The 27,921-nt window shown below is 45.9% G+C and overlaps 1 protein-coding gene across 2 annotated transcripts; it reads left to right on the top strand.

The window, feature by feature from the left end:
* The first annotated feature begins 1,017 nt into the window (after positions 1 to 1,017).
* Positions 1,018 to 23,924, top strand: LOC123349560 (natural killer cells antigen CD94-like). 2 transcript variants are annotated; one of them, XM_044987728.1, is made up of 7 exons: positions 1,018 to 1,142; positions 2,420 to 2,523; positions 8,446 to 8,519; positions 13,866 to 14,030; positions 14,904 to 15,058; positions 17,969 to 18,078; positions 21,136 to 23,924. In XM_044987728.1, the coding sequence occupies exons 3-7, from the start codon at positions 8,453 to 8,455 to the stop codon at positions 21,284 to 21,286; spliced, it is 648 nt and encodes a 215-aa protein (XP_044843663.1). In that variant the 5' UTR covers positions 1,018 to 1,142; positions 2,420 to 2,523; positions 8,446 to 8,452; the 3' UTR covers positions 21,287 to 23,924. The 2 variants fall into 2 exon arrangements, with proteins under 2 accessions (XP_044843663.1, XP_044843655.1); XM_044987720.1 differs by lacking the exons at positions 1,018 to 1,142; positions 2,420 to 2,523 and having other exon boundaries at positions 8,292 to 8,519.
* Positions 23,925 to 27,921: the final 3,997 nt, after the last annotated feature.

Genomic DNA, 27,921 nt, shown 5'->3' on the forward strand with positions numbered 1-27,921 from the left:
TCAGGAGGATTCTGACCTTTGGAATCTGGTATAGAATGTTTGGGGTGTGAATATGGAGTGAGTAAGGTTTGTTTTGTATCACTGGAGAGCATTTAGAGTATTATATACCAACACTGTCTGTCTGGTATCTGCTTGCTCCATATTTTGTGGGGAGACCTCTATTGCCTGTCTAAGGCTTAGGCAATTTACAGACACATAAAAAGAGATTACATTGTTTAAAAAAAAACAAACCGGGGGGGGAGGGAGGGGGAGTCTCAGCATGTTGTTGTTAACAGAAAAAAGTGTCTGGATTTTTTTCTTAATTTCTAACACTGACAAGAGATTAAGGGGAAAATAATTTAGTATTGTGAACAGCATTTTATGTAAATTAATTTTCACTCTTTTTCCCAGCAATTTGTATCGATTTTTCTGACAGCAACAGGGAGAAGAACTTTTAACCTTTTTTTAATTGACTAGATTTCAAGTTCCTGTTACTCACTTCAATTCAGTACATTTCAGAGGTTTGGTTGTTTTTTTTTTTTTTTTTAAATGTACTTGAATCTACAGCAGGATTCCCAATTTACCACAGACACAAGAGAGTCTTGTTACAGAACTCATGTCCCACTTGCTGGGCCTTCCTTAAGTTATAATTGGCTTTCTGGAGCATTTCATGTTAAATGCTATATCATGGCTGTTTTAAGGCAATGGTTCTAAACTTCTTCTATACAGTTATCCTATATGAAACCAGAAACAATTTTCAAGATCCTCTTCCCATCTAGCCATAAAGAAGGGGAAGGTGGTTGCCTGAAACTTGTTTGTGGCCTGACAAGGGTTACAGCTCCCAGGTTGAAAATCCATTATCTCAGATATATGCCATTATTAGTCTAAGTAGCCAGGGGTGAGTTCCAGTGCCACAGTAAGATATCTTGAATCTATTGTTATAATTTTTTACTAATTGTTTGTTCTTTGTTCAGCATTAGATTTCTGTGTTATTCGCCAGACACACTTTGGAAGCCATGATCACGCTCCTCTGACAAGCTGGAAAATCAGTCTTAAATCTGAAAAGCCTACAATTCTAACCTGCCTAAAATCCCAAATTGCACATTAAGGCCACCTGAGAATAGATGTAGTAAAGTGTTGAGGACCCTCATGTCCCACTGAAGGTACCTGGCAGTATTAGACACTTCTAAACAGTTGGATACTTTAAGTTTGTATATTGTAGTGTAACTATTTTTTTTAAACTAGATCATGTACAAGTTTTTCAGTGTATTAATTTTTAATTCAGAATGTGAAGCATCTTTCAGAACAGGGATCGACAAATGGAATTATTTTAATCAAAGATTATCAGTCAGATTAATACAGGAAAAGACATATTTTACCACCTCCTGTACTACACGATAGATAAGCTAAAGGGAGTTCTAATCTGGTCATAATTAATAACATCTGACAACTGACAGCTCTTAATGAGTTAAATGTCTTTTAATGGGTCCTTAATTTCAGTCATAGCAAATGTTTTTTGTAATAACAAGTACCTCTTATTAATCACAGAACATAATTAGAGCATAGACATCCCTTATCAGTCACCCAGTCTTATTTGTAACATACTTTTGTAGACACTTACTAGTTTGAGGGGTCTTTTCCTTAGACATTTAGATTCCCACAAGCTTGAAGACACCAGCAATAATGAGATACAGCCCAATACTCAGTCACTGGAAATTCCTGAACACAAGTCACTCACAGGCTAAGAACCAATAGTCTTTGTTAAATCCCAGAGTATCTTTGAATTCTAATATAAAAGATTCTGGGGGAATAGTTAATATACAAGAAAAAGAGAACTAAAAAGATTAATATTTACCAACAAGTAGTTGTATATAAAACTCAGCTATACAATGTCTTTGTATATATTTTTTTGTCTGTCTATGCTTGTGTCTCTTATCATAACTGATTGAGAAATTAACACAAATATCTTCTGCAATTATTCTGATCCTATTCATGCTTTCTTGGAGGGCATGTGTGATGCTCTGTACCTCGGGGGAACACCCTAAACCCCCATGTTCATCTTTATAAAATGATTGTGCAGTATCCAATGCAAAGTTTGTCATATTGAGTGTCTTCAGAAGGCTCATGATGCACTGAGCATGGTTGTTATAGTAATTGTTGCAGTAATGTTACATGAAATTATAACCCAGGGGTCGGCAACCTTTCAGCAGTGGTGTGCCGAGTTTCCATGTATACACTCTAATTTAAGGCTTCGCGTGCCGGTAATACATTTTAATGTTTTTTAGAAGGTCTCACTAAGTCTATAATATATAACCAAACTACTGTTATATGTAAAGTAAACAAGGTTTTCAAAATGTTTCAGAAGCTTTATTTAAAATTAAATTAAAATGCAGATCTTAGTAGTTTAGTGTGATCCTTTCCCTTGCTTTTCCTTGCTAAGTTTTCCGATGTCTGGTGGCTCGTATTTGGATACTTCTAAGCTGCACACACAGGCTTCTGAGAGATCAGTTGTTAATCGGCTGGAACCCCAAATCAGCAGCTGAGGTGAGCGGAGCTGGCAGCTGGTAGGGCTGAGCAGGGCCGGAGGCCTGGACCCTGTCTGGCAGGGGGTCTGTGCTGAAGCAAGGTGAGTGGGGCTGCGGTGGGGACCCCGGCTGGCAAGGGGCCAGCAGCCAGAACCCCAGAGTGGCAGCGGGCTGAGCAGGTCAGCCCGCCCAGCTCTGGGGTTTCGGTGGTGGCTTGAGAGTCTCTGCCAGCCCCCGCTCTGGGGTTTCAGCTGCTGCCTCTTGCCAGCCAGTGTCCCAGCCCACTGCCAACTTGGGGTTCCTTCCCCTAGGTCAGCAGCGCCGCTGAATGAGACTGGTGGCGGGACCCCAGCTGGCAAGGGACCAGCAGCAGGAACACCAGAGCGGCATTCAGCCCGCCCCTCTCTGGGGTTTTGGCCGCCGGCTCCTGCCAGCTGGGGTCTCAGCCCGCTGCCAACCTGAGGTTCCTTCCTCCAGGTCAGCAGCAGGTGCTGAGTGGGACCGGTGGCAGGATTCTGGCTGGCAAGGGGCCAGCAACGGCGGGCTGAGCGGGTCAGCCCGTCTCGCGTGCCATCAAAAATCAGCTCGCGTGCCGTAGGTTGCTGACCCCTGTTATAACCTATATGTAGTTATGAGGCTGAAAATATATTTCATGTGTACTACCAATGTATGGTTCTTCCATTCGGCCTGCCAGCAGCCCCGCGCATGTTTACAAAGTGCATGGCAGCCATAGCAGCAAGGGGTTCAGGTTTACCCTTACTTCATGACTAATTGGTCAGGGGCCGGACCAGGGCTTAAAAGGAGTCCAGCCAGGAGTGAAAATAACTTAAAGGACTTACCAGTACACTGGAGTCCTGAGTAGGGGGCGGGGCCTCAAATGGAAGAGGCGGGCCCTTTAAATAGAGATTTAAAGGGCCCGGGGCTTTGGCTGCAGTAGTGGGGGCTGGGAGCCCCGGGCCCCTTAAATCACTGCCAAAGCAGTAGCGGCTGGGAGCCCTGGGGCTCCAGTGGTGATTTAAAGGGCCCTGTGCTCTGCTGTGGTAGTGGTGGCCAGAGCCTTGGGCCCTTTAAATTTGTCACCAGAGCCTTGCTGCCAGAGCCCCAGAGTAGTGGCAGTGGCTGGGAGCCCTAGGGCTCTGAGTGCGATTTAAAGGACTAAGGGCTCCACTGCGGTAGTGGCGGCTGGGAGCCCAGAGCCCTTTAAATCACCGCCGGAGCCCCACGGCTCCCGGCTGCCACCGCTACCCTGGGGCTCCAGCAGCAGGGCTCTGCGGCAATTTAAAGGACCCAGGGCTCCGGCCGCTGCCAGGAGCCCCAAGTCCTTTAAATCGCTGGCTTGGGGAAGCTGCCTCCTGCCTGTATGGTCAGTGGTGTACTGGCTCTTGCTGGTACATGTCACAGAGGAAGAGCACGGCTTGTACCCTGCCGGTCAGTGCAGTGGTCTCCACCCCTAAGGGTACATGAAAGAAACTGGAACAAAGGATAGTAACTACAGGGGGTGTGATTGATTGCTGGACCCAGACTAGAAGGAGGCTGGTCTGTAAAAGGAAGCTTACTGGAATTCCTCTAAGGATGAGATTTTATCTGTATTCAGTTTTCTTAGACATAGACTTGTGTGTTTTATTTTATTTTATTTGATAACCCGCTTTGTTCTGTCTGCTATTACTTGGAACCACTTAAACCCCACTTTCTGTATTTCATAAAATCACTTTTTACTTATTAATTAACCCAGAGTATGTATTAATACCTGGGGGGCAAACAGCTGTGCATCTCTCTCTATCAGTGTTATATAGGGTGAACAATTTATGAGTTTACCCTGTATAAGCTTTATACAGGGTAAAACGGATTTATTTGGGTTTAGACCCCGGTGGGAGTTGGGCATCTGGGTGTTAAAGGCAGGAACACTTCTTCTTTTAACTGCTTTCAGGTAAACCTACAGCTTTGGGGCACGTAGACCTAGGCCCTGGCCAATGGGAGCTGTGGGGACAGCACTGTACTGTACTGCCTTGGGGCTCAAGGCTTCAGCTGCAGGGTGGCTGGGGGGCCGTCAGCTCCAGGCTTCTGACTCTCAGGAGCACCAGGGCTCATGGCTTTAGAGGCGGGGAGTGCTGGGGCTCGGGGCTTCAGCCCCACAGTTCTGTTCCTGCCTTTAGCCCTGCAGGGGGCACCAGGGCTTTGGGCTTTAGCTACGAGGAGAGTGACAGTTTAAACCCCTGAGCCCTGCCCCCCCCCACTCCCAAAGTAGGGAGTGGAGCCATGGGGAGCCCTGAGCCCTAACAATCCCCACAAGGCTGAAACTGGGAGTGGAGCTGCGGTGCTGGCACTCCCTTCACAGCTAAAGTGCTGAGCCCCGGTGCTCCCGCAGGACAGAAGCCCTGAGCCCCCTGCCCTGAGCCCGGGTGCCCAAGAGTCAGAGGCCCCAACTCCTGCCGCCCCATGGCCTGGAGCCCTGACCACACCCTGCAGCTGTAGCCGCCCACCCCACCCCAATGTGGCTGAAGTCCATAACCTCTTCTTCAAAGTTACGGAACATTTCAGAGTTACGGACAACCTCCATTCCCAAGGTATCTGTAACTATGAGGTTCTCACTGTATTAACTTTTTACCCACTTTTAACTTTTAGGCACCCCTAGAACACCAGGACCCCTAGGCACATGTCTCCTGTGCCTAAATGGAAATCCATCCCTCTGTCTAGCCTGGCTAAGGGCTTGATCCTCTACAAAGTGCTGAGCACTCTGACTCCAATCCAGCAAGTCACTTAAGTACATGGTTAATTTTAAGCGCGGGAGTAGTGCCATGCCCTAAGTGACAAGGTCCTGATCCTGTGGACAAGCACTTGCTTAACTCTAAGCACCCAACTAGGGTTGCCAGGTGTCCGGTTTTCGACCGAAACACCCTTTCAAAAAGGGACACTGGTGGCCCCGGTCAGCACTGCTGACCGGGTCACTAAAGGTCCAGTCAGCAGCGCAGTGGGGCTAAGGCAGGCTCCCTGCGTGCCCTGGCTCCGCGGCTCCCAGAAGCGACTAGCATATCTCTCCGGCTCCTAGGCACAGGGGCAGCCACGGAAGCTCTGCGCACCACCTGTGATGGGTTAGATCGCAGAACCCTTCCTGGGAGCTGCCACCCGATGTGCCCAGACTATTTCTACCCCTGCTTTCCCTGCCAGCGCGGGACCTCAGCACCCTGTCTTGCTGAGCCAGACACTCCCATCTGCTCCAACACAGACCCAGACTCCGAATTACTTGCCTCAAAGCTGCAGGTTTACCTGAAAGCAGCTCACAGAAGTGTTCATGTCTTTAACATTCAGATGCCCAACTCCCAATGGGGTCTAAACCCAAATAAATCCATTTTACCCTGTATAAAGCTTATGCAGGGTAAACTCATAAATTTTGCCCTCTATAATACTGATAAAAGATATGCACAGCTGTTTGCCCCCTGAGGTATTAATACATACTCTGAGTTAATTCATAAGTAAAAAATGATTTTATTAAATACAGAAAGTAGGATTTAAGTGGTTCTAAGTAGTAACAGACAGATTTGTGCATTTTATTTTATTTTGCTTGGTGACTTACTTTATTCAGTTGGATTAGACATGGAACACAGATAAAATCCTCACCAGTTCCAGAATGCTCCCTTTTACAGGCTAATCTTTTAGCCTGGGTCCAGCCATCACTCAAATCACTTGCATGCTGTCCTTTGTTCCAGTTTTTTTCAGGTATCCTGGGGGGTGGAGAGGCTCTCTCTTTAGCCAGCTGAAGACAAAATGGAGGGGTCTCCCACGGGTTTAAATAGATTTTCCCTTGTGGGTGGAGATCCCCCACCTCACTCCTATGCAAAGTCCAGCTCCAAGATGAAGTTTAGGAATCACCTGGGCAAGTCACATGTCCATGCATGACTCTCAATTTTTACAGGTAGCATCCATTGTTTACATGCTACCTTGAACGTCCTCATGTAGACTTCTTATGTGGATTGGAGCATTCCAAGATCCATTGTCTTAAGTGATTAAGTGTTTCTTGATTGGGTACTTAATTTCAACATTCCTTTCTCCAGGAACTGACCAAATGCTCTACTAAGGTTATTTAGAAATCAAGTCAGTACACAGCCAACATTCATAACTTCGAATACAAAAATGATACATGCATACAAATAGGATTAATACATTCAGTAGATCATAATCTTTGAGATGTTATATGGCATATGTAGCATAAAAACTTTCTAAGCATATTTCCATAAAGCCTTATGGGAGGTACCGTCACACTGCCCTTTCCCACAGGCGCTGTCCCCGGACCAAGGCAAGCACAAGGGTGTTCGGTTTTCTGCAGTCAGAACATTGGAAGCCCTACACCCAACTAACACCACAGGGTTTTTAATTCTTCAAATTAAAAAAAGTGCATGTTTGCAGGATTTGAGAGATGTGAACAGTAAAGAAGGAGGGGGGGTTATTTAGGGTGGGTCCAGAAGGCTCTTACTGGGAAGGATTCAAGCAAGGAAGCAGCAGTAGCTTCCATTCTGAACCTCTCCCTGCACATGTCACAGAGGAAGAGCACGGCTTGTACCCTGCTGGTCAGTGCAGTGCTCTGCTTCAGGACTCACTCTCTGCTTGGCTCCGACAGGAGCACAGAACAAGCTGTTGGCTTCACAACAGCACTGAAAACACCCACCAAACAAGTGCAGGGCAGAGCTGCTTGTGGCTGAACCTGCAGGAAACACAGGCTAACTTGGTCCTATCGGTATAGATGCTACTGTACTCTTTGCAGCCACTCCCTCCTCCCCCAATTACACCAATCCACCCTGCACGTTCAGTGCTATGGAATCAAAACTCACCTATCTTAAGGCATTGCTTAAATATCTGAAGCCCGCACTCACACAAAGGAAGTTGGTCAGGCAGCAGCCAACCTCTGAATGTGTGTGCGGGAGTTCACAGTGATTAGATTTGGAAGTGGAAGCTCATTTTGAACCAAAAACAACAGGGAGTCCGGTGGTTTCTTGAAGACTAACAGATTTATTTGGGCATAAGCTTTCATGGATAAAAAACCCACTGATGCAGATGCAGTCTTGTGGATACAGACTAACACGACTACCCCTCTGACATTTGAAGCAAAGAAACCACTGACTCAAGCAGGCCAAATCAAAATGCCAGGCAGCCGAGCCACCCCGCCTGCTGGCTTTCACACATTAGCTATGTCGCTGATATGTGTTCTGCAGACTCTCCAGCTCACAGCCGGCCATGCATCCCACGCAGCAGCTTCCTGATGAACTGCCCCCAGAGCACCCCGTGCACAGAACGCTCAGCAACCGCACCTGCATTACGCCGCACAACAGCCCAGCTCTGACTCTAGGCAAACTGCCCCAGGGCACGCGTGAGCAAGATCGCGGCCAGGAGCAGGAGCTTGTGAGCTAACTCCCTCCTCACGCAGTACTGAAATTCTCCCCAGGGGGAGAGCTACCATATAGCCTATAGCACTTGCAGCCTCAACCTGTTCTTAAGCTTCTTGCTGAAAGGAGCCTTCTCCCTCACACTCGCCCCAGCTGTAGAACTTCTTGTCTTTAATGGTTTACCTATCTGACACTTGCCAAGAAGGATGGTTTTGTGCTTAAGGGGCAGGCATAGGCAGCAGAAGGCCTAGGGTCTGTTTCCACTTCTAACTGGCCTTATTTTTCCTACCTCAAGCGGGAGCTGTATGGTTCCTGTTACATATGCAACATAGTCACATTATATGGAAATCCTTTCTTCTTTCTTTTTTGTTATAAAAACAAGCCCTACCTTTCAGGCATGCACTATCCTCTGAACTCACATACAAGCATCCTGTGTGGTTTACTTTGGTTAAAGTTCATAAGTGACCAGTCTCTCACTGCCCCTTCCTTCCTACTAACTTTCCATGGTTACTTTTGCTGTGACAGTAAGGGTTGTTTGTTTCTCTTGGTTTCACTCTGCAAATGAGGCTAGAGATGGAAGAGGGGGAGGATGGTTACACAGCCCTACGCTTCAAAGGAAGAAGGAAAAGATCAAATGGAGGTAAGAATAACATCTCCAGACTTTATTTCTGTGCCATGTACCACCAGATAGTTTGATTTAGCGCAGTAGTTCTCAACCAGGGGTCTGGGCCCCCCTAGGGGGCTGCAAGCAGGTTTCAGAGGGTCTGGCCCGCCAAGCAGGGCCAGCATTAGACTCGCTGTGGCCCAAGGCAGAAAGCCGAAGCCCCACTGCATGGGGCTGAAGCCCAGAGCCCCACCACCTGGGGCTGAAGCCTGAGCAGTGTAGCTTCTTAGGGGTTCCTGTTGCATGGGGCCCCAGGCAATTGCCCTGCTTGCTACCCACTCTGGCCCTGGCTTTTATATGCAGAAAACCAGTTGTTGTGGCACAGGTGGGCCATGGAGATTTTATAGCATGTTGGCGGGGCCTCAGAAAGAAAGAAGTTGAGAACCCAGGATTTAATGGATAGAGCAGGAAACTGGGAGTCAAGACTAGAACTGGGCAAAAAATTTTGGACAGTTTATTTGATGAAAAATACAGTTTTGACGGACCCAAAAGTATGTGCAAATTTGGTTCAAATAATATTGGCCGTTCACAAAACAGCAGAGGTGGTGGTGCTGCTGCTAGCCCCCCAGCCTTTAGCCCGGGGGTGGGATGCAGGTGATCTGGCTTTAAATCTGTGCTCTGGAATAGAGCCAGAACACCCTTTATTGATTCACCAACATTTAAAAAAATCAAATCTGGTTCAGTTCAACCTAAACCAACTGTTTGGTTTGGTTTTTTTTGTTTGTTTGTTTGTTTGTTTTTTAGAACTGCCACCAAACCAAAAGATCAGTTATTTGCCCAGCTCTAGTCAGGACTCCTTGAGTATATCTACATGGCAATCAGAAACCCACAACAGCGAGTCTGGGTCTAAAGACTTGGGTTCACAGGGCTCGTGCCACAGTGCAGGACTAGCTGTGTAGATGTTTAGGCTTGGGCTGGAGCTTAGGCTTTTTCTACACAGCTATTTTTAGCAGTGTAGCATGAGCCTGAATCCATAGACCCAGGGTCTGAGACTTGCTGCCACATGTTTCTGCTTGCTGTGTAGACGTACCTCTGCCAATGGCTTGCTGCATGACCTCCAATTAAGCATGCTATTTAAACTTTCCGTACCTCAGTTTCCCCATCTGTAAAATGTACTTGTTTCTGGATGTGGTGAAGCTTAATATTTATAAAACATTTTGAGATAAAACACTTTCAATGAAAAGTGCTATCAGGGTGCATAGGCATATTTATTTTCATTATATTTTTATTTAATGAGATTTGAAAATGCCATAACCACAGATAGGTTAGAATACTTTGAACAGGGAGGGCATGAGTCCTCTTCATTTATATGACAGTGGAGTTACTCCTGATTTACACCAGAATAAGTGAGAGGAGAATCAGGCCAAGAGTCTTAACAGACTTACAGGAGCCCCATTTGCACATCAGATAAGGTCTAATATGCCTAGCCTATACCGGCTGCTTTTATAAACACTTTTGAAGAGATGGGCTGGGTAACTGCTTTTCCTTGGAACTATTGAAGCCACTGATAGGATTTGTCACCCTTCCACGGGTTACTCTTTAGATAAATTAATATTTAATAATTTAATAATAATAAATTATATGTTATTTATAAAGTCAGCATATCAGGAAGTCATCACAAAATGGTGCCTTAACCCACAGGTTCCTGCCCGTTTATGTAAATATCAGCTAAAGCTCCACACAGAGAGAGAGAGCGAGAGAGCGGGCATGTGCTGCCCCAGTGCAGCAAAATAGAAATGTGATCCTTAAAAAACAGAGAAAAAATTACTTTAGGGCAATAAATAACCCAAAGCTAATGACATCTTTTGCTGCTCTCTTAGGAGAGTGGTCATCGAGCAAATATTTGGGGAGGGGTCTACAGAAGGAAAGGACTGCAACTCAGTGGCTCTCAAGCTTTCCAGACTACTGTACCCCTTTCAGGAGTCTGATTTGTCTTGCGTACCCCCCAGGTTTCAACTCACGTAAAAACTACTTACTTACAAAATCAGACATAATACAGAAGTACCACCGCACACTATGATTGACAAATTGCTTACTTTCTCATTTTTACCATATAATTATAAAATAAACCAATTGAATATAAATGTTGTACTTCCATTTCAGTGTATAGTATATAGAACAGTATAAACAAGTCATTGTCTGGATGAAATTTAAATTTGTACTGACTTCTCTAGTGCTTTTTATGTAGCCTGCTGTAAATCTAGGCAAATATCTAGATGAGTTGATGTACCCCCTGGAAGACCTTTGCGTACCTCTGGTTGAGAACCACTGCTGTAACTTATCTGATCTCTGAGTAAAATGGAAGCAAGTATATTTGTATCATGGACCTAGAGAATGTAGAGTAAGAATTTAGAGGGTGAGGTGTGACTGAATGATTTGGGAGTAGTGGGAAATGGGTTGCAATGATTTTTACCTCTAGAGCACAAGCTGCCATGCAGCTCCACCTCAGTGAATTGAATGACTCAAGGAGATAGCATACAGAACCTTTTATCTCTAAGGCACAGTTTACATCCACTCTCAGGTCATGGGGAAGGGGTTAAATAGAGCTTTCACCTCTGCAGAAGTCATCTTTTCCAATGTTGCCCTATGCATGGGGAGATTCAGTAATTCAGCAGGGCTGGAAGGGGACACTGAGCCACTCAGCTTTAGGTGCCATCAGTTCCTATGTGTTCTATGCAGGTCAGTAGTGAGTGATCAGAATTCATTCCCATCTGCCACCTGTTTAGTGCACTGTGTGAAATTATTTAGGGTTGCAGTCTAATACCTGCTTGGACAATTGTCCACATCACAAAACCCACTCCCGTGGCTGGGATTGCTTACCCTTAATTGGCTGTCTCCCAAGGAATGGATGGGTTACAGAGACCAAATTCCCTGCTCAGCCCTGGAAGAGGGATCATGATCAAGTCACTTTGATGGGGGACTGATGTGTTGGAAACTTGTACTGCCACTGCTCGTACTATACCTGTTTGGAGAGAGAGACAAAGAGCTTCAGGTTCCTGGACTCACAGCCCAGCACTTTTCACTAACACTGTATTCATGGAAAGTAAACCAACAAAGAACAAAATAGAGATAGCAATGTCCTCTTTCTCCAACCAGGAGCCACATTGACTATGGGAGGCTTGATGGTGTAAGTTCATAGTTCAAAATACTTAGTCCATAGATTCATAGATTGTAAAGCTAGAAGGGACCACTGGGATCATTCGGACTGACCTGTATAATGCAGGCCATAGAACTTCCCTAAATGAATTCCTGTTTGAGCTAAACAGGAATTAATTTTTCCTCTGATGCTTCAGAGGAGATTGAAACATCCACAATGCCCCATGTGAAGCACCATTCCACCATATATATCATGAAAGGAAATTTCTTCCTGACCCCCAGGGATAGTTTATGCCCTGAAGCACTAGGAATGAGGGAAATATGTAACCCTTGTAGAGTCACTGCAGATGCCATTCTTATATTTTAATTCCTAGAGAGCTATTTGTCTCAGTAGTCACCCAGGTCAGTGCCTTCAATTGGGCAATTCTAACTTTCTTTCCTTTCAAATGCCCCCTTTACCTTCTGTTATGGGTTAGGATGAATAAAAGTGCCCAGCTGGCTTTTGCCTTGGTGGGTCTTTTCCTGTTGCTAACCAGGTGTTGGCAACCTTTGCACCCAGCCCATCAGAGTAATCTGCTGGCGGGCCATGAGACATTTTGTATGTTGACCATCTGCAGGCACAGCCCTCCGCAGCTCCCAGTGGCTGTGGTTCACCATTCCCAGCCAATGAGACCTGTGGAAAGCGATGGGCCGCAGGAACGTGCAAGGTAAACAAAATGTCTCACGGACTGCCACTGGAGTACCCTGATGGGCCGCATGCTGAAGGTTGCCGACCCCTGATTCTAAACTATGCTAACACCTCCTTCTGTACTTGCAGTTTCTTCCAGATCCTCTCCATTTTGCCATCCCTTGACCATATCCCTAGGAGTAGCGGTGACCATTCTGCTTGGGACTGTGACAGGTTTGGCTGTTCTGAGTACGTTCTGGCTCCTTGTTTCAAAGCCAAGAAGTCACAAGAAGGGGAGGGTTAGTTAAATAATGGGTGAGACATGCCATAGGACCTCCATTTTTATGATCATATCTTCCATCCCTAATCCATCTGCCCTGCATATTACACTGGAAACACAACAGCTAGAGATTTCTAGCGCTCAGCCATTTTAATTGATGGAAGGAAAAGAGAGCCCATTGAAGAGGGAAAGAGTTTGCATTTAGAAAAGCTTGGCATCTTCATTCACTGCTCCTGCTACTTGTCCATTTGGTCAGATGAGACAAGTGTAAAGCAATGACTGAGGCATAAAAGCAAACCTCTGCCACAGGCAATTCGGAGAGACAGTCAGGCCATCTGTGGCAAAAAAAGGACAATATTAGATGAGCCTCATTTTTCCTCTCTCAGTTCATCACAGAGTGACACTGCCCTTAGGAGTGAGAAGGGCCAGTGCCTCTGTGACTCATCAGCTGTCTCCCAGTTGTTTTAAAAGAACATAAGAATGGCCATACTGGGTCAGACCAAAGGTCCATCTAGCTCAGTATCCTGTCTTCTGACAGTGGCCAATGCCAGGTGCTTCAGAGGGAATGAACAGAACAGGTAATTATCAAGTGACTGTGATCCATCCTCTGTCACCCATTCCAAGCTTCTGGCAAACAGGAGTTAGGGGCACCATCCCAAAAGAGGGCACCTGGGCTGAGAGAGAGAGAAACCTGGTGAATCAGAGCTCCCAGAGAGCAGGAGATGGGAGGAGTTGTCTGGCAGAGTCTGTAGGGAGCAGAGAGCTCTCTGCAGGCCTTCCCTGGAAAGAGGTGGGAATTATTAGGAAGGCAGTGGAGGGGCTGGCTAGCTGACTTTCCTGAGCTAGACTGACAAACCAGGAGAGAGCTTAAGGCTGAGAGCAGTGGAGGGAGATGCCTGCTGGCTCGTGGAGCCAGAGACCTGAAGCCGAAGGGACAGAGAGGGCGGAAGGCTGGGAGAGAGCCATGGTGAGGGATGCCAGAGCCTGTGGTGAGGGACGCTGATTGATTTGATGTTGGGAATATGATTATGGGACTTGGGTTATGGGTTGTGTGCATGGGACTTTGGTAATTAACCCTGCAAGGACTATGGTTGTACTCAAAAATTGTTTGGACTATTTACTGGGGACTCTGAGAAAGGGGAAACTGAGGCAGGTGTGCCTCTCATGCTGTGGCTTGCTGTAGAAGGGCACTCCAAGCAAGGTTGCCATGTGACACAGCTACTCATTTTGCTCAATCCATTACATGTATTTATATCTCTGTTAGTGTTTTCTATTTAAGTCTTTCAAGGCTCTAGTCTCAGCTGCCTCAACAGTGCCCAGAATTTATCTGAGGAACTCAGTGGAAACAACCAGAATATGTCCGATGACCTTCACAGAAGTACTATGATGATGCTGGACAAATTAAAGGAACATTTTTGTGGGGAGTTAGAGAGCGGGAAAGCAGGTAACGGCGTCATGTGATATTCTCCTTCCTGTGCATCACTGAAGCATGCAGAGACCTGTATCTTTATTAATAATAGTTCATAGTTTTATGACTGCAGGCATTTATAAAGCCCTAATCACTGTAGTACCTTGGTGCACTTTGAATAATTTAGAGCCGGTTTGGAAACAACATTTCCCCCTCTCCCCAAATACACAGCAAATACACCATTGCCCTCTGCAGCACCAAACTGGCTACCCAAAAAGGACATGGGGTGGGCCACCTAGTGGCCTGAATGGCATCCCACAACCTGCACTTACTATAAAGTCTGAACTGAGAGATGGATCTTACATCACATTTCAAATGGAGCCAGGCTCAGATCAGATATTTTTTCTAGCAGAAGCAAATTCCAGATGTGAGGACTGGAACATCCTGTCTCTGGTGCCCAGGAGTAGCCCACCTCAGGCAGGCGGCAGGAGCATTCCTGCTGAGCATAGGTGCAATGACTGGACAGACAGAGAGAGAGCTGGGGCCTAGAAACAGGGCTTTATAGGTGATGATCAGTGCTTTGATTATCACCTAGTGATGACTTGGCACCTCAGGAAGAGAAAGGAGCATGGGTATAATAAGGTGCTGTTGCTCTGCACCCTTCAGAAAGCAGGCAGCTGCATTCTGTATTAGGTGAAGCATCTAGCTGGTTTTTCAGGGAGTCCCCAGGTAGTGTGTGTTCCTGCAGTCTAGCCTTGAGTAGACAAAGGCAGGGACTGCCATGTCAAGCTCCACATCTGAGAAGAAAGGATGATCTGTGAAAGAGAGAGGAAGCTGGAAAAAGAGAGGAAAAAGGAGGGTGGAGATACTCCATTGATCTCTTTATAAGACTCTTTCTTTACCCTATAGAACATGCCCAGTGTGAGTACTGCCCACTTGGGTGGGTTCTGCGCCATGGAAAATGCTACCACTTCTCGGAGAAGAAAAAAAACTGGAGTGATAGCGAGAGGTTCTGCAACTCACAGGCAGGCAGCCTGGCTGTGATTGACAATGAGGAGGAGAAGGTGAGAAAACACCTCGTTCACACTTCTAATGGAGCAAGGGGGAGCGATCCAACAAGGAACATAAGAAATACCATACCAGAAGGAAGTAAAATGTAGCTCACTTCCTGTCACAGAGGGTCAGACCATTGTATGGTCTGTATCAAGTTCCTGACATACCAGCCATGACCAGGAGTCCATTTGTCCAGGGTCCCTTCATCTACTGCACCACTACTGGATCAGATCAATGGTGCATCTAATCCATTATTCTCTCTCAGCTTTTGCCATAGTGGAACAAACCTCATCTAGCCCTGTATTTTGTCTCTGACAATGGTCAATGCAAGATACTGGTGGGATGTATATCCACAATGCCCTATTATTATACTGGGGGATGGGGGAATTGCTTCCTTGAAAGTTTGTCTTCTCTGATTTTTTCGCTGGGGGGTCCTGTTGTGACAACTGGTCTATAACTTTTGCCTGCTTAGAAAATTACCATGGAAAGTAGGTTAAGTTATTTTCAATTAAAAAAAAAAAGTTATAAATGGGTGCAAAAGAATCAGAGACTGGATTAGCCTAAACCAAAAAGACCACGTTGATATAATCCAAGGACTGTTGAAATTATCCTTGTTAAAACATTCTGTGGAGCCAGATATTAATGAATTAAAAGTAGTATGTCAGTTATTAGGCCTAATTGCTGAACAAAACAATGAGGGATGGAGTATCCCACCCACCATTCCCTTTGTGAGTCCTTAAAGAAAAAGTCTTTGGGGGAGAAAAGAGTGCCACCCCCACCACCTCCTGGGATCAGTGGGCCTTCATTATCCTGACCTGAGGGTATGCCTGCACAGGGACAAAAACCCACGGCTGACCCTGGGTCAGCTGACTTGGGCTCGGGCTCCAGGGCTGACAAATTACTGCATAGATGTTTGGGCTCAGTCTGGAGCCTGAGCTCTGGGACCCTGTGAGGGTAGAGGGTCCCAGAGCACAAGCTCCAGCCTGAGCCCAAACATCTACCAGAGCGATTTTTAGCCCCACACTCCAAGCCCCGCCAGTCTGAGGCAGCTTCTGTGGATCTTTTATCCCTATGTAGACATACCCTGAGAGATGTCCTGACCAGACTAGGCCAGAGAGCGGTACCTGTACCGGCTCCATCTGAATCCCAAATACCACCTGGGATGAAATGGGATCTCCTTTAACAGTAGCAAAATCTGCTCCAGCTCATTTCATCTGACCTTCTCTTTTGCCCAAAAAGACGGTTATCACCATCTTTAATAGCATCTAAGAGACTGTCATACAAGTGTATTTTCCTTCTAAACCTCTCTCCAGCTAAAAGGAAAGGGAATAGAAAATGTTGTTAAATTAAAAGCCTTAATTAATACTTTACATTTAAAATGATTTAACTGTTTTTCCTTCTCCTCTGTATCTTTTCATAAAAGGTTACAAGGATTTTTAATGGTGTATTTGCCATGGCACTAAGCAGGCTGAAGTCTCTGTATGCCAAATCATGGATCTTTGTTTAACACGGTTTAATGCTGGACAGTGAGTGGGTTATGCTAACACCTTTAGCCCATATATTCCATGTAAATTAATACAACAGTCCAGGGAGGATGTATTGTGTGAGATGCTTTGTTTTCTTTTGTATGTTTTGTGAGCACTGTCGCACATCCTGGAAAGTGTCTCCATTGTAGCCACCTTTCTTGAACTGTATTAATGCTCTTATTTTTAAAACAAATTGGGTTTAATTTTTGTAACTATTAAGCCCTGGATCTTCTCTTCTCTGTGCAGGGAAGTGAGATGATGCCAATAAGGCACCAGGTCACTTCACAAGCTAACCAGAGTCCCTTCAGAGTATCCCACTTCTGTCTAAGGACAAAGTACAATAATAGAGAGCTTTCTATCCAAAGCATATTAGCGTCAAAGAATCCTGGAAAGGCCTTGTTGTTGTTGTTGTTATTTATTATTAGGCTGCCCTTAGTCTAGTGCCCACACCCCACTAGCCAGTTCAGTATTGTTCCTTGCAACATATGCTCACTGTTGTTCTTTAACTCATTTCTTTAGAAGTTTCTAGATATGGTGTTTCAACCACTTCCCCAGGGGACTGTTCACAAGGGGAAGTGAGTGTTACACCCAATTGATATGGGCTCAGAAAGAATAGTCTTGCAGTTAACACACAGGTCTGGGGGAGTCAGGAGACCTGGGTTCTATTCCTACTCATCACAAGCTTGTGTGACTTTTCAAATTACCTAAACAATTTGGGTCAAATTCACCTATGTTCAGAAGGTCAGAAACAGTGTCTAAGCACCACTTAGTTGCAGTCACTGGCCTGCTGCACAGGGGTGAATTTCACTCTTGGTACCTTAATTTGCCCATTTTTAAAATGGGGATAATAAGACTTAGCTGATGTATATAAAGAGCTCTAGAACAGTGCTTCTGAAAGCCAGTCCGCCGCTTATGCAGGGAAAGCCCCTGGTGGGCCAGGCAAGTTTGTTTACCTTCCGCGTCTGCAGGTTCAGCTGATTGCAGCTCCCACTGGCCACGGTTTGCTGCTCCAGGCCAATGGGGGCTGCGGGAAGGGCGACCAGCACATCTCTCAGCCCGTGCCGCTTCCCACAGCCCCCATTGGCCTGGAGCGGTGAACCGCAGCCAGTGGGAGCCACGATTGGCCAAACTTGCCGATCCGGCAGATAAACAAACCGACCCGGACCGCCAGGGGCTTTCCCTGCACAAGCAGTCCCCGACTTTGAAAAGCACTGCTCTAGAATGAAAGGTGTCATGAAACTGCACATTATTATTATTATTTTATTATAATTATATTTTATTTATGGATTATTACCCATAAGAGCATTGGGACAAATGATTACACATTTTTCTTTCTTTTGCCGTCATTAATATTATTCTGTCAATCTGATTCAGTTTTGGTCTTGTGTCTTCCAGACCTTTATTATGAACAGGATGAAGATGGAAAAAGGCTACTACTGGCTTGGACTCAGTAAGGGGAAGGACAGATGGCTGTGGGTGACTGGTGCCGGGTTACCAGCAGAGAAGTATGTTGAATCCATTCCCTTTCATTATTATTATTATTTATTATTTATTTTAAACTATTTGGATCAAATAAGGATTCTATTGTTTATGCAATGTCTTTACTGCACTAAACAAAAAGATCATAGGTCTGAAGAGACCCCTGGCCCATCTAGTCTGGTATCCTGTCTGTGGCAGACAAGGCCGTCCTTAGGATTTATGGAGCCCTATGCAGTATTATTAAACTGGTGTCCCTATGCCCGACTGCAGCCCAGGTTCACATGTGTATTTTAGATAAGGATGGTCTTTTGAAGGATTTATTTAAAAACTATATGTCTGAAGATCCAAACATTTAAAGCTAAAGGTGAATACTCAGATTGTGCATCTAAAACTATGCAAGGATTTTTTAGAGATGTGATTTTATAATCTTCAGCAACACACTAATGACATATTTTTAAAGCAAATATTAAACTAAAGTCCTGTAGACTAACATGTTCTGAATAAATATTACAGTCATGCACAACTGATTTTTCAGTAAATTCAGAAACTGACAGCATATACCTGGGGGTTGGCAAATGCCTGTTAAATGGCATCATTACCACTTGAATGGCTCTTTAACAGTTTCAGTGTTGTGCTAATAGGTCTGGTGGGCTGGAAGGCTTTTTCACTTTTAAGTACTAGATCCCCTCAGGAGGAAGACTCACCAGGCTGCAGCAGCCAGCTGTGGTGGGAGTCTGCAGGAAGGGTCAAATTAGAACAGGGATAGGAAGAGGTAGGAGGGTGGAAACTAAGACCCTAAGGACAGCCCTGGTGGCAGAAGGCAGTATTTGAAGAAGGTGAAAGTCCCGCAGAATGCAATCCTATGTTCAACGTTGCACAACTGGAGCAGGGGTCTGAGCATAGGGAAAATTCCTTTTGTCCCCCATAGGTGATCATTTCATGCCCTGAAACAAGATACTGAGCTACAGCTACTGTTACTGGTCATGAAATTATCCTACCTCTTTTAAAACAAGCTACAGTACTAGACTCTCACCTCCTGCAGCAGTGAGTGCCACAGGTCAACTGTCTTGTGTAACAAACTTTCATTTTATCCACTTTTAATTTGCTGTGTTTTCCTGTGTTCTTGAGTTGTGAGGGAAAGGGATGGCAATTAAGAGTACCTGAGTGACCACCTCTACCATTCCTCTATTTTATTAATTAATCTATCTATTTTATACTGCTGCCTACCACTGTAGTATCTGGGGCCAGATTTGTAAAGGCATGTAGGTGCTTAAAGATGTGGGTAGGCACCTAGTCAGAATTTCAAAAGTGCCTAAGCACCTACTTACCATTGACATGAATGAAATTGGGTGCATAGATGCCTAGTGGGATTTTCAGAAGCACCTGTCTGCATCTTTAGGTGCCAAATACCTTTAGAAATCTGACCATCAGTGTCTTCCTTGTAAGACCTATTCCAAGAGCAAAGTCCCTTGTGGACTTCATAGAGTTGTTGGCACTTCTCGCTTTTGGGAGTTAAAACTCTGCTTAGGCTTGGGTTATGGGTTTTGTTTTACATTTTGTTAATTTCCTATTTTTGGTTGGTCAGTAGGTGGAGGTTTAAGGGGTCAGTGTTTGGGGTGTTATTCTTACTGTAGAAAGTCTTTTTCGAAGAGGAAAGTTTTGCAGCATTTCCTTAAGACAGCCAGACTCTTGATTTGCCTGGTCTCCTCTGGAAGATTGTTCCACTGCCACATCCCGCTGGCTCAGAATACTTTGTGCCCAGCTGTCATGTGCTTTGTTCTGGGATTTGTGACCTCATTGTCCCAGAGGGGGACAGCGATCTCAGCAGTTCATAAACCAAAATTTGATCTTTGATGGAAGCTAGGGCTTAATTCACGAATTGCTTTGAGAAATAGTACCAAGGCCATAAACTGACAGCTGACGAGGAGCCAGGGAGGGGCTTGAATACAGGCCTGATGTACTCACAACTGCCTAAACCATGGGGAGGGGAGGCAGCCACGTTCTGTACCAACTGGAGCCTGTACATTCTCTTCACATTCAGCTATAGATACAGTGAATTACAGTAACCTGGACTGGGTGCGACACATGCATGGATCACTATTGCTAGGTCCTCATCTGGAAGGAAGGAACTAGCAAGCTAACAGTGAAAGGGGGCAGTTTCAGATACTAATGCTCCTTGGATCCAAGCTTAGTAAGGAGTCCAACTGGCCCCTGAGCCTTTTTTACCACTTTGAAGAATGGGGGCTGCGTGCCTTCAGTAGAAGGTGTGACAGTATCTCAACTAGTTCTTCAAAGCATTTTCCCTCTCCAGCCAGCATCACTTGGGTCTTGCCTGTGTTCAGCTTAAGCCAATTGCTCTTCATCCAAGAGCTGATCTCTTGTAGACATTTTAGGAGCGGCCGTGGTTGCACCAGTTGATATCACATCCCCAGCTTACTCTCTTCCTTCTCAAGAGTATGCCACTTTGGATCAGTACTTTCTGCCCACTTATTATCTGTAGTATCATAGCACCTAGGTGCCCTAGTGAGGACCAGGGCCCCCTAGCATTGTACAAACATTGAACAAAAAGTGGTCCCTGCCCCAAAGAGCTTCCAGTCTCAAAATTCCTCCTGTAGTTTGACTTGGAAACAGGATTCTTCATTTCCTTTCCTTACTGGTTATGTAGAGGTGCTTGGGTTTGTTCTAGATAACCTGCAAAGAAAACATATTGGGCCTTTGCCAAAAGTGGCCTGAAAGGGTTCTGTTTTTTGTTTTGTATTTTATTTTAAATTCCCCCCTCCCCCACATTAGAAATTCCGGTCTTGTCTACCCTCTCTTAACTGAGAGACTCCATGGACAATGGAAGAACTAGTAGGTTTATGACATCACAAATACCAAAGGCGTGAAACTTGAATAACTGAGGTGGGGGCAGGGCAGAGCAGGAAATCCTTAGCCAGACTTTTTAAAACCGTTTGCTTGCTTCTGTGAATATCTATTTAACGCAAATGGTTGGGAGGAAAGCTCTCTGTGAAAGCTGTTATTAACATACCCAACTAGCACATTACTGGAGTAAAATCTGCTTCTCTGACACTCTCTTCCATTAGGCTTCATGTTACTGGCAGCAGTGGCAGTCATAGCTGTGTTGTTTGTGGCATGGACGAGGTTCTGGCTGAGAGCTGTTTCAATCCCAACAAATGGATCTGTGAAAAAGCCACCATGGAATTTCCAACTGTGAAGAGATCCTCACTGGACTGAAATCCCCTCCTAGGTCCCAACAAAAGCTTGGTATAAATAGGGCAAGGAACACTATTACACCAAACACAAATGTAATACTTTGGGCATAATATAAGATTTGAGGCTAAAAGACTGAATAGGCCAGAGATTGAATTTATCTTTCCTCTTGAGCTAGTCCCCCACAGGAGAATCCCCCTAAAGGTGTACGTAATGCAGTGATTCCCAACCAGTGTGCTATCAGGCCCAAACAGATGTGTGTGGAATTTTTTGAAAAACTTCATAACAAGGGGGGAAGCCGCCGTCTGATTGGCCATCTGCTTCACTGCCCCTCCTTGTCCAGGTGTGGAGCAACCAATCAGAGCTTCCTTTCTTCCCTCCTCCCATCTTGTGTAAGCAATGGATCAGCTCTTCTGCCCCTCCCCTTCTCTCCTGCAGCTTCCAGCCGCAGGTAAGGGAAAGAGACCCTGGAGATTGAGGTATGCTATGGCAGAGAAAAGGCTGGGAACCACTGATGTAATGTGCAAGGGAGAGGGGAAAAAAAAAATTACAAAATCTTGGCAGAAGATGGAACCTGTGCCAAAGCCTAGCTACTTCAGGTTAATGTCTCCTACAGCATCTTTGTAGAACTATTGGTCTAGTCAACATCACATCCTTAATACTATATTTTCCCAAACTCCTTTCCAAGCAGCAGCAGCAGCGTCTGTAGCCACCCAGGCACCTTCCACCTCTCTGGCTTGTACAGAAAAATTGAATGGTATATTACATCATTTTTCTTCCCCCTCAAAGCTCCTTGGGGCACTATCTGTTTCTACCCCTTCCTCCCATTGCAAGGCCTGCCAATAAACATTTCCCCTTTGAGCATAACTCCATTTATATTTGCTGTTCAGGACCACTAACTTTTTATTCGACTGAAATAGCCAAGTACACAGGCTGTTTGTTTCAGGGAGGTCTTGTGGTGAGATCTAAGAATCAGGAGCTGGAGAACTGGCTTCTCATCCTGGCTATGACACTGATTTCCTGTATGGCCTTGGGTCTCTGTCTGCCATAGTTTCCTGATACCTGAAACTGGGATAATGATGCTTCCCTACCTCAGAGGAGTATTGTGAGGCTTAAGTCAGAAATGGCTGTGAAGCACTCAGATACTACAGTGATGAGTGCCATAGGAATGTCTATAAATAAACAGGCATCCATCTGTAATTATTTTGCTCTGGAAGGGTGGTAGCTATTATTCATACAGGGCTCTGTATAAAAATTATGAAGTCTCATAAAACAAAATTGCTGTACATTTCTCATGCACACACAGAGTATTCTTTGCAACCTGTAACATATGGGGTGAGAACCTTTGTATTAAACTGTAGAATCCATATCACTCAACCTACAACAACCCAAAATGAGGGATGTGAAAAAATCATTCATGCAGGAAGTTTAGAATGCTGTGGGATTTGTTCCTTTTGGGTAAATACCGCTTTCTAGAACCGCAGGGCAATGATTCTGTATTCCAGATGTCTCCTCATTTTCATGGTTGAAAAATTGCTTACACCAGGTTTTGAGTTGTGCCAGAATGTTCCAGAATGCCATTCTGTCACTTTTTTTATGGTGGAGCTGAGTTTGGCAGTGCACTGGGGTCAGTTGCCTCTCACTAGCTCACTCCACCCCAAGCCAGGGGAAGGTGCTTTGACAGATGCACTGGGGACTTGGCCAGAGATCCATGCTGCTGATAGATTGCCAGTGCCAGCAGCGAGCCTGTGGGGGTGTCACAGGATGTTTTTTCCACATTTTCCCATGGCAAACAGATTTCTAGGATCCCTGCATATGACTCATACTACTTCTATAGTGCAACCATCATTTAGAACAGCGGTTCTCAAACTGTGGGTCAGAACCCCAAAGTGACAGCACTCCCCATAAGGCTTTATGGAAATATGCTTATGAATATATATGACATAACTGGAATATGTTCTGTGCTACATATGCAATGTAACATATCTATGTAAAGGTTATGATCTACTGAGTCTATTAATCCTATTTGTATGCATGTATCATTTTTGTACTCGTTATGAATATTGGCCATGTACTGGCTTGATTTCTAAATAACATTCTAAATGAGCATTTGGTGAGTTCCTGGAGAAAGGAATTCACAAAGTTAAGTGCCCAATCAGGAAGCACTTAAGGAACAATGCATCTTGGAATGCTCCAATCCACACAAGAAGTCTTCCTGGAGACATTCAAGATACCGTGTGGGCAATGGCTTCTGCCTATAAAAACTGGGAGTCATGTATGGATTTGTGACTTGCCCAGGTGACTCCAGAACTCCATCTTGGAGCTGGACTTTGCATAGGAGAGAGGCGGGGGTCTACACCCACAAGAGAGTCTAATTAAGTCCATGGGAGACCCCTCCATTTGGTCTTCAGCTGTCTAAAGAGAGAGCCTCTCCACCCCCAAAGATACCTGAAAGAAACTGGAACAAAGGACAGTGACTGCAAGGGATGTAAGTGATTGCTGGACCCAGACTAAAAGGAGATTAGTCTGTAAAAGGAAGCATTCTGGAACAGGTGAGGATTTTATCTGTATTCAGTTGGATTAGACATAGACTGGCATGTCTTACTTTATTTTGCTTGGTAATGCACTTTGTTCTGTCTGTTACTACTTGGAACCACTTAAATTCTACTTTCTGTATTTAATAAAATCACTTTTTACTTATTAATTAACCCAGAGTATGTATTAATACTGGGAGGGGGGGCGGAACAGCTGTGCATATCTCTCTGAGTGTTATAGAGAGCGAACAATTTATGAGTTTACCTTGTATAAGTTTTTACAAGGTAAAACAGATTTATTTGGATTTAGACCCCACTGGGATTTGGGCATCTGAGTGTTAAAGACAAGAACACTTCTGTAAGCAGCTTTCAGCTAAGTCTGCAGCTTTGGGGCGAGTAATTCAGACCCTGGGTCTGTGTTGGAGCAGACGGGCATGTCTGGCTAACAAGACAGGGTGCTGGGGTCCCGCGCTGGCAGGGAAAGCAGGGGCAGAGATGATCTTGGCACATCAGGTGGCAGCTCCCAGGGGGTTTCTGTGATTCAACCCATCACAGGGTCACTACCCCATTGTAATGGGGTCGCCAGGGCTGGCATTAGACTTGCTTGGGGCCTGGGCCCGAAGCCCGAGCCCCACTGCCCTGGGCCAAAGAGCCCTGGGTGGTGGGGCTCAGGTTACAGGCCCCCCCTTGGGGCTTAAGTCCTTGGACTTCTGCTTTGGCCCCTCACCTTGGGCAGTGGGGCTCGGGCTTTTGCTTTGGCCCCCCACACAGGGCGGTGGGGTTTGGGCAGGTTCAGGCTTTAGTCCCCCCCTCCTGGGATCATGTAATAATTTTTCTTGTCAGGAGGGGGTTGTGATGTAATGAAGTTTGAGAACCCCTAATTTAGAAAAAAAACACAAAATAAATCCCTTATTGTCTTTTAAATCTAGTGGACTTAGTCCATACATTTTGATTGTATAAACATTCTACCACCTTTAAGGCTTTCACAAGAAAAAGAGACTTTATTCACATGTAGAAAGACAGTTTATCTGACTCACAAGGCACACAAATGTGCAGCTTCTAATTTGGGATAAAAGGCATATTAGATCATCTAATCTGACCTTCTGTATATCACAGGCCACCAGCACCCATATACTAAACTCAACAACTGAAATTAGACCAAAGTATTACAGCCCACAGGAGTCTAAACTATTATGTGCCACAGGCAGGGAATAGGAGGGACTGAGGTGCACCACTGCCCAAAGTCCCTACAATCGTAGAGAAATGATGCAATGAGATACAGTATAATCCTGTTGATCCGAAACCCTGTTATCCTAATCTCTGCATTATCCCAATCCCTTCCTAGTTCCCTAGTCTGAGGTATATGCTTCAGAGGGCATGCATCTCAGGCTGGGGAACAAGGAAGGGATAGGGGTAATGAAGAAGTTTGGATAACAGAGACCCCCAGCCAGGACTGCGAGGAGGAGTAGGGAGCGAGGGGCTGACTGGGGGCAATGGGGCACGGGGAAGGGGGGTCAAGAGCAGGTCTGTATGAGGGAGGGGGCTGAGCGGGGGGTCTCTTGTGTGAGGCTGGGCCCAGTGGATCTCTGTGGGCTGGGCTGAGTGATTCCAGGGAGCTGTGGGGGAGGGGTGGTCTCTCTGTGGGGCTGGGCTGAGGGGGTGCGGGGCTGGGAGGTCCCAGGGAGCTGTATGTAGGGGGAGGGCTGGCCTGGGGGCAATGGGTCTCTGTGGGGCTGGGCTGGAGGGGTCAGGCTCGGGGTCCTGGGGCAGGCCAGTCCCTCTCTCTCTTTCTGGGGCTGGGCTGGGGGAAGTGGGTCTCTGGGGGGGCCAGACTAAGGGTGTCCTGGGGAGGTGTGGGGGATGGTGCCAGGACGGAGCCGGTCCCTCTCTCCATGGGGCTGGACTGGGGGCAATGGGTCTCAGAGGGGGTGGGCTAGGGAGGTTTCAGGGGAGGCAGGCTATGGGGTTCTGGGGAGCTCTGTGTGTGAGAGGCATCCTGCGGGGGTCTCTTTCTCTCTGTGGGGCCAACTGAGGCCCTGTCTGCGATGGAAGCAGCCGGACATGGCTCTCCCATCTGCCCGGCCTGGAGGAGGGACCCGCCACCAAGATGCTGGGGCTGGAGCCATGTTGTTATGGGCCCCTTCCAAGTGTGCTATCCCCAGGTGAGGGGCTGCTGTTCCCCTTGCAGACAGGGTCAGGGGAGGTTTTTCCCTGCGCTCAGCTCCCTTGCCCCACCTGGGAAGGAGCCTGGCCACAGATCAGTGGGGACGGGGAGGGGTGTTTTGAATCAGGGGAATATTCTGTCCCGAACTGCAAGCACTTCTGGTGAGTGGGGAAAGGGCTCAGAGACCACCTTCTCTGTGGCCTGGACAGGTCCCCTCTGGCTCTGCCATGCTCTGTCCTCCCATGGGAAATGTCACTGACCCAGATGCCTGAGCTCATGGCCCTCTGCTGTTTGGCCCAAATGGCTGAAGTTTTTCAGCCACTCTGGAGAAATTCCCCCTCCAAAACGTCCAGCTCGGGGCAAATGCTTGAAGCAGAGCAGGGCCAAGCCTCCCTGCCCTGCTGCCCTATGGGCTCACTTCATGGGCAATCAGCCACCTAGGGCTGATCTACACTAGAAATGTATATGTGCATAGCTACCTCTCTCAGGGGTGTGAAAAAACCACCCCCCTGAGCGACATAAGGGTTGCAGGCATAAGCACTCATGTGCACAGCGGTATGTTGGCGGGAGACGCTCTCCTGCTGACAGCTACCGCTGCTCATTGAGCTGGCTTTATTATGTCAACGGGTGATTTCTCTCCCCTCAGCATAACGTGGCTACACAAGCGCTCTTAGAGCTGCCCAGCTGTATTGGTACAGCCGTGCCACTGTAAGATGGTAAATGTAGACATTCTCTTAGGCACCCACCTTTGAAAATGTTGACTATTCAAAGTCCTTATCTGACCCTTTCTGGAATTCACCGATTTCCACCTATCACTTTAGCAAAGAACTTAGATTGTAAGGTCTTCAGGGCAGGGACTGTCTACTATTGTGTTTGTATGCTGCTGAGCACAGTGGGGCCTCATTCTTGGTTTGTCCTCAGGCACTACTGCAATAAACATGATTATTATTAATAGTAATATGAGAACTGACAAACCTGTGAGGGAAACAATGACTTGTAAAATATTGAAGCTTGAGAGAAGCAACCAGGCTGTTCTATTGAGCACATCTATTAAAAAGACCACGGAAATAGAGAAAGTTTTACAAAAGGTGTTGAGACTCAGGACCCAGGGAGTGGGGTGGGGATGATGAATCTCAGACTCTGCAAACAGGCCTTGATTCTGTGGGTGTGAAGTGGTGAGAGTATAAACACAAACCAAACAGATGAACTAGGCCCCCCTCTTGAGAGTGCTGCAGCTTGGCTGCCAATTACTCTAATCCTAGTAGTAGGAGTGAGATCTAAGGCTCCAATACTGCAATGAGCTTCACACACGCAGACTCCTGCCCCCTCGTGGAGCCTGAATCTCTTCAGTGGGCTTAGAGGGGAAATGGAAGATAGATGGAACGAGGTGTGGGTGGGACTGAAGAGACATGGGCTTACGACCAAAAAGTAATATTTGATCATTTTTTCCCCGGCAGTACTAATGAGGTGCTTAGCTATATGCTCCTTTCTTCCGCTCTGGTCCTGCAAGCACCTCTTCACAAGTGGAACTCTATACCCATAAAGAGCTGCTTGTTGGATCAGGGCATAAATCACACACAGACAATCCAGTTCAGGCATTTGCTTGTCTGGTGGGCTTTTTAAAAAATCTATATTCTAAATTTGGTTGGGCCAGATTTGGAATTTTGGTTTGGTCTAACTCTAGTTTCCGTAGAAAAACAAAGCGGTTTTGAATATTGATAACTGGACATGAAAAAATTCTATCTTCAAAAGCTCCTTAAAATCTTGCATTTTGTCTCGAGCTGTACTAATACTAAAAAAGAGTTTAGAATAGTATGTACAGTATGTTGCTACTGCTATAGAATAGTAGTATAGTGTGATACTTCTTTCAATACTTCCTCCTGAAAGCCCCATGGTTTTATTGTAAAGAAAATATTTGAATGGGGAAAGGGCATTTGACTGGTACAAGGGGAGGGAGGAAA

Source organism: Mauremys mutica, chromosome 1 (genome assembly GCF_020497125.1).
Source record: "Mauremys mutica isolate MM-2020 ecotype Southern chromosome 1, ASM2049712v1, whole genome shotgun sequence".
NCBI classification, from domain to species: domain Eukaryota; kingdom Metazoa; phylum Chordata; order Testudines; family Geoemydidae; genus Mauremys; species Mauremys mutica.